Here is a 15607-nt window from a genome sequence, read left to right as displayed (position 1 = left end):
GCCTTAGACACTACTTAGCATTTTTAAGGCTTGCAAAGCTCTGTTTTACATCTGTTGTCTCATTTGATCCTCACAACAATCCTGTGAGGTAGGTACTATTATTGTCCCCATTTTATAGATGAGAAGATAAAAAAGTTAAGTGACTTGTGTTAAGTGACACAATTAATGAAATGTCTAAGGCAGGATTTGAATTATAGCCCAAGACTTCAAATTTAGCACTCTTACCCACAGTCCCATCTTGCTTCATAAGAAATATCTAGACCACTTTCCAAGACTCCATGAGTAGTTTTATCTCCATCCCACTAAATGCTTCCTAATTCCCTGAACTTGTACAAAGGAAATGGGAGACATTCCTTCATATCCTTCTTGTTCTAGGCTCATTTCACAGAAAATGATTGGTCAGAGGTTGGGAGAACTAGCTAGCATTGTAATATTTCCAAGTTAGGTGATATAAGTTCACCCTTCATTATCATTAAAAGAGAGGAGGAGGGCAGCTAGATGGCGCAGTGGATAGAGCACCGGCCCTGGAGTCAGGAGTACCTGAGTTCAAATCCGGCCTCAGACACTTAACACTTGCTGGCTGTGTGACCCTGGGCAAGTCACTTAACCCCTATTGCCTCACTAAAAAAAAAAAAAAAGAGAAGAGGAAAAAAGAAGCGAATGCTAATGTGAACAGAGTAAACAAGGCAATAGAAAAAAGAGAAAGGGGTGTGAAAATAGGGAAAATGATAACTGAGGAAAAAAAAAAAACCATTAAAAAGACTGCCTCAGTATCCAGAGTTCCCAGTGTGAGAAACAGTCTAGAATAAAAGTCAAGACAAACATCCCAATCTGGTGTGAAGCAGGAAGGCCAATTTATTATGATCTTGCAAGAAAGGGCACACGCTTTCCAGTTGGTATGTTTTAAGGTCTTATCACCAGACTTATGGTCGGGCACACGCTTTCAGAGAAGTGGTGCACCTTTAACCTGGTGCAGCAAGCCTTTTATCCCATACCCTAACGCTAATTTCCCTCCCCTGTTTTTACAATGGATGGAAATTCCAGGTGCACACTCTTTGCGACACTCCTACAACATCCTTGATATGTTCCCCCTCCTGTGTCATATGACATATGTCTCATTATAATGTTAAATCTCTACGCAGGGGTGTGTTGTATATGTTTGAAGATCATGAATGCTCATCAAGCAGGCACAATAAGGGTTTAGGGTCCGGGGACACTGAAAGACTGGTTTGAGTCAGTTTGGGGGAATCTTGATAGTTCTTTCCTTTGGGAACAATTATTTTTTTATTTTATTTTTATTTGTGATATATAATTATATTTTATACCTATGTCAAACATAGATCTAATATATACATACACACATATATGAAATATATAATGTAGATTTTCTACATTATTGCATATAGATATACCTAGATATATTCTAATACATATAACTAAGTATTTTAAATCTTTAAATAATGGTTTTACAAATAACATATACATATCAATTTCTATAAATAATATATATGACAAATTTGTTTAAATATAATCATTATATAAATAAGACCTAAATAACTTATATATGCACAGCATATATATTTATGTGTGTGTGTATAAATACATATATACCTCCTGAACCCTTCCCAGCACACCCCTCCCCAACCTTTTAAAAAATTTTTTTTTCCAGATTAAACATTTTTATTTATACTTTTCTGTTCTAATCTCTATCCCTCCTTCCCTCTCTTCCCTCCCCCCTCCCTGAGGCAGCAAACAATACAATATTGGTTATACATTATGGAATTCAGTAGATCAACATCTTTATTTTCCTGTTTTTGTAACACTGAGGGCACAATATACTCTTTCTCTCACCAGTCAGTCATAAGTACAGTAATGAAATTGGTATTTCTAGTGCATGACATATATAAATAACTGTATGAGATTTGTGTTTGTGTTTTTTTAACAGCACAGAATCGTGAACAAGAGTCATTGAAATATGGCATTGGTTTGATGAAAAAGGAAACATCAAAATACAAAAATGATAGGGTAATGTTTTTTAAAAATTGACTTTTTCTCTTTTTGTAGAGATAATGGTAGTATAAACATAGTACCTCTCATTTTTTCCAACATCATCAGCGAATGAAATACAAAAGTAAATTTTCCAAATAACTTTTGCCACTTTAAGTATTGAAGCTTTTTTAAAAATAGGAAATCTTTTAAAAATGTATTATGCACTTTACAATCCTTCAGAACAGAGAACACTGAACACAGTCTAACAATTTCTTGATAAATCGAGGATCTCATTATGAATACTCATTATTGTTCTGAACAGCAATATACGTATATAATGGCTTTTTAGTCTTCCCATCTCTTCTCATGGTCAGGTTGCTAGATGTCAGTTCTGATGTCATTGTGTCTATCTCTAAAAACCATGCCTCTTAGGACCTTTTTTGTTGTTCAGTCATTTTTCAGTGTGTTTGACTCTTTGAGACCCCATTTAGGATTTTCTTGGCAAAAAAAAAACCCCAACCCTATAAAAACAAAAATTGTAGTCATTTGTCATTTCCTTCTCCAGCCCCTTTTACAGATGAGGAACCTGAGGCAAACAGGGTTAAGTGACTTGCCTAGATCACATAGCTAGCTACTAAGTGTCTGAAGCTGGAATTGAATTTACTGGGAAGAGTCTTCCTGACTCCAGGCCAGGCACTCCATCCACTCTACTACTTAGCTACCCCTTAGGACCTTTAATTTGTTGTTTCTCATACAATATGAGCCTGGAAATCATATAACTACGTTTTTGATTGAGTTGGGTTATAGTTGTTCATTTTCTGTTTTTCACCCAGATAGGGAACTCTAGTTGAGAAAACTTCCTTTACAAATTCAGATTAACAACTGTACTTTAACATATAAAAGATCTGCCTGGGAGCATGAAGACATTGTGATTTGCTGTCCTAAATTACATTGCTTTGCTAATCTAAATTTATGTAATCCCTCCTCAAGGGACTTTATCACTTAAGTATTTGTTATACAGGAATCAGTAACACTCTGGGTAAATGGATAAGGAATTAAGTGTTTGACTTTGTGAGAATTATTTTGGGGACAGAGAAGCCTTTTTCCACTTCCTATTAAGGTCTCTGTATTAGTATTACCAAAATTGACTGACCTCCAAACAAGTAGGATATTAGTGTACTATTTTTGTGCAATGATGGTCTCACACACCCCTGTATATATGTGCGTATACATGTGTGTATACAGAGAGAGAGAGAGAGAGAGAGAGAGAGAGAGAGAGAGAGAGAGAGACAGTCATTTTCAGGAGAGTAGGAGTAGATTTAGATTACAGCTAGGTAGTGCAGTGGATAGAGCATTGCGCCTGGAGTCAGGAAGACCTGAGTTCAAATCCAGCTTCAGAAGGAAATGACAAATCACTTCAGTATATTTGCCAAGAAAACCCCAAATGGGGTCATGAGGAGTCAGAAACATTGAAATGATTCAACAAGAGAGTAGGTTGGAAGTGACAGGTACTTTAATACTCAGGATAAGTTATACTGTCTAACCTCTATATCCTACTTAACTCCAGCTTTTTGAGACTTAATACACTGTTTTGATTGCCTATTGCTTATCAGTTGACTCAAGAACCCACACAGCTGCATGTCACCTGGGGATGGCTTAGTGTAGAAGCACTGAATCTTTTACTGTCTGATCAGATCTTGGCCTGGGTAAATCTTTAAGAGACTTCCCATACTCATTGTTTTCTGGATAAGGAAGTAGAAAAGGGGAAAAACCTTGGTCCTAATACAATAATTAGTTATTAATACCAAAGAGAAATAATCATTTATCATGCAGATTATTTACCTTCTCTCAGTCTTGAAAATTCTGAATCTTCTCTTGGAAAAAGACACAAAAAATAAGACATAGTATGGAGAGAGAAATGTTTTCCCTTTCTCTCAAAATTATAAATAATGATCAACAATGTTACCAAGAGGCACATGGATGGACTTGACTTCAAAGGAAGACTATAAAAAAAAGCTATTAATATAAAATCAGGGTATTTGATGGCTATACCCATGTCCAAAATGATCCTTAGAATATAATTTGTGACTTAAAAATACTTTTTTGGATTACACCCCTGCTTTCATTGGTATGGGGACCTCTCAATGAAGAAACTCCTTCTAAGGAGGTAGACAGTCAGACAAGCACTTGCTTTGCAACTGAATATTTTAGAAAATTCCCTGGCACCCTGTGAGGTTGAATCACTTGGAGAGGATGAGTATGTGTCAGAGGAAGGAATCAAAAACAGATCTACTGACTCTGAGGCCATTTCACTATCCATACACCTTTATACCTACCCCCTCCAAAAAAATAGCAATTTATAATTTTTCCCTCCAAGTAATACAGGAAATCCCCCTGGGGAATTTTTTTATAAATTCCTCTTTCTTCCTTTGTCCTTATAAATTAAATTTTCATTTGATAAATCAGATTTTCTTTGCTTTTGCATACTATTCAGTAAATCTTACATATAAAAGCCTATATAATTTTTCAAGCTACAAAAAAAGTCATTGTGGGTCTGTGTACAAACAGGAACATCTGAAGAATTTATTGAAAAAAGGCCGAAGTGAGGAACTTTTAAGAATGAAAAAGCGACTAAGCATTATATATCTTTCAGAAAGAAATATTTATGAAACAGAACAAAAATTGAGACTTTTAATTCTGGAAAACTACAGAATAAGAAAAGTAAGTACAAGGTAGGTCATGTTAAGCAGGGGGAATAGAGGTAACAATGAGTTGAAATAAGTGTCCTAGATAATACATCTGCATGGCCTTGAGCAGGGTTTTAAATTTTTGCCCTCTTTGGGTTACTATTTACCAGTCTTTGAGACTTTGTTCATTACCTGTCATCTCGAATATATACTCCTTTTAGCCAGGTAGCACAGCAAGATAAAGTGCTGGACCTGGAATCAGGAAGACCTGAGTTCAAATCCGGTCTCAGACATTTATTTACTAGCTGTGTGACCCTGGACAAGTCACTTAACCCTCTTTGTTTTAGTTTCCTCACCTGTAAAATGAGCTGGAAAAGGAAATGGAAAACCACTCCAGTCAAATGGGATCATGAAGTGTCAGAAATGACTAAACAAAGTAATCAAAACTGAACATTGCAAAATTTTAAGGACCAAGATTAGCCCTACCCCAACTCCTTTGCAGAGATGGGGGTCCACAGGTTCAGAACATCACATATAATGTCAGACTTTTTTTTATCGCATAGATTATTTTTGTTAATTTCTTTTCTTTGTCTTTTAAAAAAGTCTTTCTTATAATGGACCACTTTTTGGGAGGGGGTCAGGAGATACAGGAGGAAATATAGGTAACATAAAAATAATAGATATCAATAAAACATCTATTTTTAAAAGAAATACACCTAGGGGCAGCTAGGTGGCACAGTGGATAGAGCATTGGCCCTGGATTCAGGAGGACCTGAGTTCAAAGCCAGCCTCAGACACTTGACACTTACTAGCTGTGTGACCCTGGGCAATTCACTTAACCCCCATTGTCTCTCAAAAAAAAAAGAAAAGAAAGAAAAAGAAAAAGAAATACACCTAGGCGCAAGAGTTTCTTTTACACATTGTCCAAGGGTATAATGGACATAGTTTGGGCAATAGTGTGTTTTGGCAGATCGCAATCAAAACTCATATGCTTATAAGCCCTTTGAATACAAATGTAATTTGATTAACCATACATAATTAAAATATTCATTGATCATACTGGTTATATTTTCACTCAAATACATTATTCAGGGCAGCTAGGTAGCACAGTGGATAAAGCACTGGCACTGGATTCAATGCATAGCATTCTTCATAATAATGGCAATTGGATCAATAAGATAACTATTTTGCATGAGTAACTTAGCATTAGTAACTTATAAGAGTAACTCCTAAATGCCATAATCAGGCAGAAAAGTCAGTTTGTACATAAATAGACCTAATAAATCATGAGAAGGAAAAGTCATACGTTAAGAAGAGATGGGGGAGGGGCACCTACGTGGCACAGTGGATAAAGCACCCATCCTGGATTCACAAGGACCTAAGTTCAAATGCGGCCTCAGACACTTGACACTTACTAGCTGTGTGACCCTGGGCAAGACACTTAACCCTTGCTGCCCCGCAAAAAACAAAAACAAAAACAAAATAAAGAAGAGATGGACTATTGGGGAAAAAATGGAGGCCACAGCTTGCAAGGAAAGCACCTCTGGGAAAGTAGGACAGAGAAATAAAGATAGCATTCCTATGTTTTCACTAGATCATTTTTGTGAGGGTGCATAGATGCTCCTATTTAGGCAAAGAAAGGAAGAGAATCTCTGAGGTCCTCAGCTATCAAAAAAGTATGCTCAAGTTCTGAAAAAAAAAAAAAAAAAGATTGAGCCAAGTGGGGAAGTGCCTTCTGAGTTTCTGTTTAAGAAAGAGAAAGTGGGGGGAAAACCCAATAATATATAATTACCCTTGCCAAAACAAATCACAAGAGAGAAAAAAAAGAGAGAAAGATCTTTCTCTACTCTTTAGTTTTTAATACATTTTTTTCAAAGTGAAGAATACATAATTATCTGATATCACATCAACTATCCCAGTTCAAGCTCCACCCAGCTGGAGATCACCATGGAGACCTGGAAGCAGAACTACCTTGAAGCTCCTTCCTCCAAAGGTACCATACTGAAACCTGCCAAACTAGATCCTATCCTGACCTCCCCTCCCAATACTACAAACTGAAGACTCCTAGTCCTTGCCTTTGGGTGAGCCACAGCACCCCCAGGACCACCACGCCTATGCATTTGCCCAATATATGTTATTCTCAGAAAGAATGTGAGTTGTTTGAGAACAAGGACTTTCTTGATTTTCTATTTTTATTAAGGCCAAGGTCATTCATTGCTTCTCGGGCCATCACCAGTTGTCTTGATTTTTGTCTTGCCACTGAACTTTGATGACTCTGGAGGAAAGAGTGAATCTGAGTATTTTGCACAGCCTTGTCTCACTTAAATCCAATTCATGAGCAAATCAAGACATCACCTTCATGATGCCATTGGTCTTCTTCCAGAACGAAGGATGAACAACAAAAATCTGCATTCTTGGTGCTTGGCATATAACAATAAACGGCAGAGATAGCTTAGAATTGTTATTTGTTCTAGAATATTTCTGTTTCAGTATGGCCTTGAAAATATTTGTTTCATATGTATGTATGTATGTATGCATATGTATACTCAGACATATATGTGTATATCCACACAAACACATAACATTTTTGTATCAATATTCATTAGGAATATTGTTCTATCATTTTCATTCTCTGTAGTGACTCTTCCCAGTTTAGATATAAAGTCCATATTTGTATCATCATAGTAGCTACTATTTATATATCACTTTAAAGTTTGCAAAGCATTACAACTACTATGAGCTAGGCGCTGTACTAAGGGCTGGGGATACAAAAGACAGACAAAAGACAGTCCCTGCCCTGAAACATTTAAGAGGGGAGACAACATGCAAACAAATATATACATGTAGAATAAATAAGAAATAATTAATAGAGGGGAGGCACTGAAATTAAGAGAGGTTGGGGAAGGCTTCCTAGAAAAAAAATTTTATGTTATTGCATTGGATTCTCATAACAGCCCTATGAAGGGTGTGTGTGTGTGTGTATGTGTGTATATATACACACATACATGTATGCACATATATGTATGCATGTAGATAGGCATATAGGTATGTTTTATATGTTTGTTTATACACATGTAATATATGTGTATGTATACACACACACACACACATATATATAATATATGCTATTATCATCCCCATTTTAACAAATAAGGGAACTGGGGGCAGCTAGGTGGCGCAGTGGATGAAGCACCAGCCTTGGATTCAGGAGGACCTGAGTTCAAATCTGTCCTCGGACACTTGACAGTTACTAGCTGTGTGACCTTGGGCAAATCACTTAACCCCCATTGCCCTACAAAAAAAACAAAACAAAACAAATAAGGGAACTGAAACTGAGAAAGGCTAAGTGACTTGCTCATGGTCACATAGCTTATAAAGGTCTAAGACAAGATTTTGACCCACATCTTTCTGGTTCCAAATCTAACACATTATCCATTGCACCACCATAATTCTCATGCTTAATCAATATTTTAAAGTCAAATTTAATAATGAAAATTAATCCTTACTCTGTATTTTCCACTTTATTTAAAAGAACTGCAATTGTTTTATTCCCAGGCTCTTAAGCTACTGAGAGAAGATATAGCTTATTTTCAAAAGGAAGGAGAAAATCATATTGCTTCAGCAGAAAAAATGGAGGTGGAAGTAGATGAGCTTAAAGGTAATAGGCAATTCATTATAAAGATTTAATAACCTATTAAGAGTTTTTTTTTGAAAACTACTTCAGTTTTTTTAGATTAGCAATTTGAAATTATTTTTAATAATTTCTGAAAATTTTCTCTTAGCCCTTTATGCGAAGATGTGGACAGAAACTCTGAAGGAAATAAAGGTGGGTTCTTACTTTCTTTACATACATCCTCCAAACAATGCAGGTCAAAGTACCTCTACAGCTTAACAGATAGCCTTCATGAATTGCTGTGCCCAAGAAAATTCATGACCTGAGGGTGGAATTCAGAAAAAACATAAGCTCCTTGATGGAAGAAACTGTTTCATTGTTGTATCAATAGCTCCAGTGCTTAGCAATATACCTTGCATGTACAATTTACCTAAAAAAAGTTTGCTGAATTTGTTGAATGGTCAGCATTCTGGTGATGACCCTCTCCAAATTTATGTGTAGATGGGGGTTGGGGTGTGTGGAAACCCTCACTCGAATGAATATAATCACAGAAGGCCCAGGTATACTGAGTCAATTAATAAAAAGTAAAATATATGAGAATGGATTCTTAATCAATTTGAAAAGATTGTTGGGGCTTTGAGTCATTGGATGAAAGAAGATGATATCATTCAGGCATATCTAGTGATTGGTTGAAAGGATCAGACATACCCATAAGCCACACACAGTAAGCCAGTTTAGCATGTCTCTCTAGCAACAGCAGTCCAGTTCAATGGTGTTAGAATCCAGTATTGATGGATTCCCCAGAGGGAATTGTCCTTGAGATAGAAGAAGCAAGTTTCTCTCCTCTTCCCCCATCATTGATCAGGTGACAATCTTGTGAACTACAAAAGTTCACCATGAGAATCCACCAGAGCCCTAATAGTTTCTTCAGTAAGAGTGGCTGAAAATAGCATCTTTATCAAGAGGGGAGGGGCAGCTAGGTGGTGCAGTGGCTATAGTGCTGGGCCCGGAGTCAGGAAGACCCATCTTACTGAGTTCAAATCTGGCCTCAGACACTTACTGTGTGACCCTGGGCAAGTCTCTTAATCCAGTTTGCCTCAGTTTCCTCATCTGTAAAATAAGCTTGAGAAGGAAATGGCAAACCACTCCAGTGTCTTTGCCAAGAAAACCTCAAATTGGGTCATGAAGAGTTGGATAAACAACTGAAATGACTGAACAAAAAAAAAAAAGTCAAGCTCTAAGGAGGTAGGAACAGAATTTCAGATAGACAATGAAAATTCAACATGTACGAACAGCAATGTAGTTGAGTTGTCTTGGAGACTTCTCCCTATGCTTCCCCTGGAGGACTGAGATCATCTTTTTTTTTTTTTTATTCTCTTGCTTTACTCATTCCTGAAAAAAGAGAGATATGGAGAGGAAGTCAGCTGTCTATGTCTCCTCCTACCCTTTGACAGTTGCAGACTGTGGCCGCTGCTTTTAAAACTGCTGTTGGTGAAGATAGTATTGTTTTAGGTGTTTTCCCCCACATTGTGACCACGTGTTAAAATATAAATAGCCATTCAAGCCTGTGCCAGTTTGGCTTACTTGGATGCTATAGAGTAAATTGGGAAGATAGACAATACAAGTGGAAGGGGAAGAGATTTAAAGCATCAATATTTTATACAGGCAGTTTGGATTTTGTCAGTGCAAACTGGCTAGGAGGGTTCTATCTGGCATTGAGTCGCCATTCTGTTCCTGGGCTCAGAGCTACTCAGTTATTTTTCTGCAACTTTGTTCCTTGCTCGGTACACAAAGCCCAGGCTAGCTCATGACCAAATCCTCTCCCCCTTGGATATGTAACCCAGACCTCAGAGACAGGAAAAAAAGCAATCAAATGGTACCCATTCTTCCAACCAGTTCAAGTTTGGGGTCCCTCTGGGATCTTTCGACCCAAGGCTTCCTGCCCTGGTGCTCTGTCTCAGCCTTCTTTCCATCACTGGTACTGGAATGCTTCTTGCCACTGCCACCAACCTACTCAAGGCCCGCCCCCTTCTCCAGTATCCTCAGACCTCTCTCTGCATATCTCCCTATACTGAGCCTGAGCTAGAAAAAAAACTCACTGTCACTTGGTTTTCCCAATTAAAATTTGTTCTGGTACATTTTCCAGATTGTTGTGGAGGAAGTGTGCAGGGTAAACTAGATAAAAATTCTACTTACTTTACTAAGCTTAAAGTGTTTTCTGATGAAGCCATATAGCTTGATATCATCCATGCACATCAAGTGATTAATAAGATGTTTTGGTTTAGTTCCTCATTAATTTATGAAGCCATTCTTAGTTGTATTTGGGGGATGATAATGCAATTAAGGCTAGGAAGAAACATAATGGGTTTAAAATTTCTTCCCGAAACACCAAATTTTATATCAATTTTTCTTGATATTATTGTGGCTTGTTTTAAGTAGAGAAGTTTTCCATGTGAATGTCAAATAGCTCCAGTGTTCTCACTATACTAGGGTCTATTATATATATTTGCATTATCTGAACAAGACATGAGTGTAGATCTGGGTCAAAGGCCTTTCCAACATCAGTGAAGGCAACATAAAAATTATCCTTTACATGCCTGGAACTTCTTCACATATCTTTTTTCTCCTTAACTAATGTGTTACTTTTTTCCTGTAAGTTTTTGTAGATTTTTAAGAAATTAAAAATGGAGATGTTTTATATAAACAGGTTAAGTGACCTATACATATTTGAGACATCTGTTTTTTTTCATAAGTGATATCTTCTGTTAAGAAAGGAGAGATCAGATCTAAGAGGAAGTTGGTAAAATATTATTATTACTGTCATTATTATTATTATTATAGAAATTTAGAGAAGAGAATAAGATTACATTGGAAGAAATTGTAAAGCTAGTAAAAATGCTTTATAAGAGAGAGGAAAAACTGAAGGTTATTTGTGGTTGGCTCAGACGGAACGTTGATAATCTGGAGTACATAATTGATTATAAAGAATCAAACACTAACATTGGGTAAGTAATGTTATCAAAGTTTTACATTTTTAATTTTACTTAGACCTCTAACTAAGAATAAGTAAATAAGCAAGAAAGGCAACTGTCCAGGTGTGATGGTGCGGGTGATGAAGAGGGCCAGGTGTTATGGAGGGATATTATAAATAAGTCTTTTTTTTTTTCATTTTTATTAAGGCCCATATTTTTCATGCCTGAAAATCAACTCCTTATGGCACACAGGCCTTTTTATATTGGCACATGTCCATTGGTATGTGGTACTGTGAGGGTTCATACATACAGTGAATACAGTTTTCAAACCTTGGCTAAGGTACATGAATATCTTATTCTCCTCTTTATACCTTCAATCTAACTATAACCTATGACAATAACCTATCATGATTTCTTGGTTGGAGCCTCAAATACAACTAAAAAAACCTGATATTCATTCCTGCAATTGAAATTCTTAACCAGCATTGGTAGGAAATGAAATCTTCCATTTTGGTGAAATTCAAGATAACTGAAAAGTGACAAAGTATTTCCAATTTAACCATTTGAAATGAATATCTTTTTAGAGAAACTGAAAAAACAGAGAAAAAAAAGAAAGCGACAATCAACAAAACTATGAGCAAAGGTGGGTAGAGTTCATTAGGTAATAGAGTTCATTACATGATAGAGTTCATTAGACAATGGAAGAATATAAGTTCCTTGAGAGCACGGACTATTTCATTTTTGTGTTGGTATCCTTAGAAGCTAGCACAGTGCTTGCCATATATTAGCAGACTCTTAATAATCTTGTTGGGTGATAAATGGACAAGATTTTGTGTCCTAATGTCTTATGTCCTCCATAAGATGAAATTCCAAAAGAAAGACCTATCAAATTAAATTACTTTGTATTCTGATACTTCAATCAATCAATAAACCAGTACCTACAAAGTGCCAGGCACTGTGCTAAGTGCTGGGGATAAAAAAAGAAAAAAAAGGAGGCAAGAGATGGCGCCTGCCCTCACAGAGCCTACTATCTAATGGGAGAGACAACATGCAAAGAAATATATACAAACAAGCTCCATATAGGATAAATAGAAAATGATTAATAGAGGGAAGCCACCACTATTAAGTGGGGTTGGGAAAGGATTCCTGTAAAAGATACAATTTTAGTTGGGACTTAAAGGAAGTCAATCTGAGAGATGGAATGCCTTGTTCATGGAAGAGTCAGGAGGCCATTGTCACTGGATCAAAGAGTACGCGGCAGAGAGCAATGTGTAACAAGACTGGAAAGGTAAAAGGAGGCTAGGTTAGAAAGAGCTTTGAACACAAAACTGAGAATTTTGTATTTGATCTTGGAGGAAATAGGGAGCCACTGGAATTGACAGTAGGGGGAATGACATAGTTGGACCTGAGCTTTAGGAAAATCACTTGGTGGTACTTGGTAACTTCAAAGCAAAAGTGTAAATAGAGATAATAATGGTGAAAAATGAATGATATCATTCAGGAATGAGATCAAAGTTATGTAAACTATATAGAAAACTCACATATATATACATTTATACATATTAGCTAGAAGAAAACACAGCATCCATCTAGTTAGAGCAAAGATTCAAATTAACACAAAACTGAAAGAAAATGAGAAAAAGATATGGTATGCAATTAAAGGTATTATAAGCTGAACTTTGAACATGTTATTGTTGCTAAAAAATGGTAAATGGATGAAGGAAATCAACATCAATGATACCAATTTTATACAGAAAAGCAACTAGGTGGCACAGTGGATAGAGAGCTGGCCCTGAAGTCAAGAGGACCTGAGTTCAAATCTGGCCTCAAACACTTGATGCTTACTAGCTGTGTAACCCTGGGCAAGTCACTTAACCCCAATTGCCTGGGAAAAAGAAAAAAAAAAAAAGAAAATTAACCAATGGCAGTCTGGATGAGGAAATCCAATATCATCACTTGAAAAACTCGAAGTCTAGTAGAAACTTGATAGCAACAATTACATCCTGATAGTCCAATTTAAGTGACATTGCATTAAAAAGCTAGCATGTTCTAAACCAACTTAATAAAATAATACTGTCCCAGGATCCTAGAAAGAGGGATGGACAGAGAAAAAATTAAGAAACCCAAGAAGAAAATATAGTAAGTGCACTTTTGCAGCCCATTTCCACAGAAAGAGTCAGCCAGAGGCCTGTAGGCACTAAGAAAAAGGTTCAGTCAGAAAAGTCTGGCCCTGGGAAAGAAGTATATAGGAGTCTTCCAGTGCATCAACCAAGGAACTCGAGCCTGAAGCTGTGCATGTGCTGGGGCAGAGTCAGTTAGAAGCCCAGACAAAGGTTTTTCCAAGGAGGCTTAGGGCCTAAAGCTATTTCTCTGATCCCAAATGAGCTCAAAAACCTATGGGGCTCAGAGACAGTATAAAGCTTTGAACTTGAAACTGCCTTAAGACTTTTGCTACTTTCTATTTTATGGAGCCAGGGATACTCAGAAACAAATCCCAAAAGGGATACTCTTAACCATCTACAAATATGGCTTCAAAGAAATTTACAGATGTGCCACAAGCGCTACTGGAATTCCTTTAAAAAAATGAAACAATAATTTTTAAAATTATCATAGAAATGTAATGAGAGCTCTAGAGGAAAAAACTGCAAAGAGAATAAATAGCTAAATATGATATATGTAACACTTTATTCAAATAATAGATTCATTGACAAGTAAACTGGACTAAATAGAGAACAACTACTCCACAAGATAAAAGGAACATCAGAACAAAGTCAAAAGTCTAAAACAACATCAGATAATATAAGGTATCTCATCAAAAACAACTGGCCTCAAAGACAAGTAAAAGATCATTTAAGAATCATCAAACTACCTGAAACCACACACACAAAAGCCTAGAAACCGTTTTTGGTTTTGTTTTTTTTTAAATCATGAAGACTGGCCAGAGCTATTAAAACTAGAAGGCAAAGCTATAAAAATAGAATGATGCAGAATTCTTCTCCTAAAAGAAAACCCAAAATGAAAACTCCTAGATATATCACAGAAAATATCAAAGAAAAAAAACACTGAAAGCACCCAAAATGAGAGTTCAATTACCAAGGAGCCACAGTCAGGATCACACAAGATCTGGTAGTCTGCCTTATGAAGAAGAGATTATGATATTCCAGGAAGCAATTTACAACTAACAGAGGGAGAGAAAAAGATAGAAGAGTTAAGAACAAAAAAATTCAAGAAAGGAGCTATTCATGGCCTGAGATATCTACACAAATGCATCAAGTATGAATAATATGCAAGGTCAAATCCTAATCTAAGATCCTAACTCAAGAAGGCAAATTTGGCTTTGACAGGGATAGATCTCTATGATTTGATGGAATAGAATTCAAAGCTGTAATATCTCTGAAAAGAGTAAGAATGAGGTGGACAGAGTAGCACTGCATATTAAGATAGAGTTATATGAAGAAATCCAAGAACCAAGGGGGAAGTGTTGTGGAGTGTATTTGGATGGTCAATGAAGGTAAAGATAGCCATACTGTTCGAAGAGTACCTTACAAGCCATTTGAAAATAATTCAACAAATTAGAGTCTTGTGACCAAAATGGAGATGAAGGTTAGATGATAATTAAATTTCAAAATTCATTTGAATGGCAAAAGTCAGAGTAAGCTAAGGAATTTCATCTAGAAGTGGAGTACTTCAGTGATCTATCTGTCCTTGGCCTTATGTTCAACATTTCATTACCATCCATCACTTGTACAAATGCTTGTTCAGCACAATAAAAGCTGAAGATAACACAATATTTTAAGGGATAGCTAACATAAGGATGTCAGGATTCCAAAAGGTTTTGCTGAAGTAGGACAATGTCAAATGAAATTTAATATAGACAAATGTCAAGTTCTTACATTTAGGTTCAAAATGCTAACTTCAAGAATAAACAATGAGGAAGATAAAAAAAAAACTCAATGCTCTAGAGGAATGCACATTCGATAAAGACAACCATGTTACATAGCAATCAAAACCATTAATGTCATCTTGGGGTTCAAGGAGATACAATGTTCAGAATGGGGTGTGATGTAAACAAGTTCCTCTAAACACTGCCAAGAGGCAAACTGTATCTGGAGTGTTGTATTTAGGTATGGGTGCTAGATTTTAAGTAGGGCATTCATAAGCTGGAGTTTCCTGATAATATTAGTTCCTCGACATAAGTTGTGACCCAAACTCAGGTCCTAAAAGGTTCTAAAAGATGATCAGAAAAGATCCACTAAAAAAAATAGCTTTATTACATCCTACCCAAGAAAACAGTGACATCTTAGGACATTAATTTCCTAGAAGATGTCTTTTTATGTCTATGTAGT

The 15607-nt window shown here is 36.4% G+C and overlaps 1 protein-coding gene across 1 annotated transcript in view; it reads left to right on the top strand.

Annotated features, from left to right (window-relative positions):
- CCDC175 (coiled-coil domain containing 175) overlaps positions 1–15607 on the top strand; it is an 82144-nt gene that overhangs the window by 64080 nt on the left and 2457 nt on the right. The window contains exons 10-15 of the mRNA XM_043980628.1: positions 1946–2025; positions 4558–4710; positions 8232–8334; positions 8459–8502; positions 11131–11294; positions 11846–11904. Of these exons, the coding sequence (XP_043836563.1) occupies positions 1946–2025; positions 4558–4710; positions 8232–8334; positions 8459–8502; positions 11131–11294; positions 11846–11904 (603 nt within the window). The remainder of the gene's footprint in view (positions 1–1945; positions 2026–4557; positions 4711–8231; positions 8335–8458; positions 8503–11130; positions 11295–11845; positions 11905–15607) is intronic.

This window comes from Dromiciops gliroides, chromosome 2, assembly GCF_019393635.1.
Source record: "Dromiciops gliroides isolate mDroGli1 chromosome 2, mDroGli1.pri, whole genome shotgun sequence".
NCBI lineage: Eukaryota > Metazoa > Chordata > Mammalia > Microbiotheria > Microbiotheriidae > Dromiciops > Dromiciops gliroides.
This window is presented reverse-complemented; position numbering and strand designations above follow the sequence as displayed.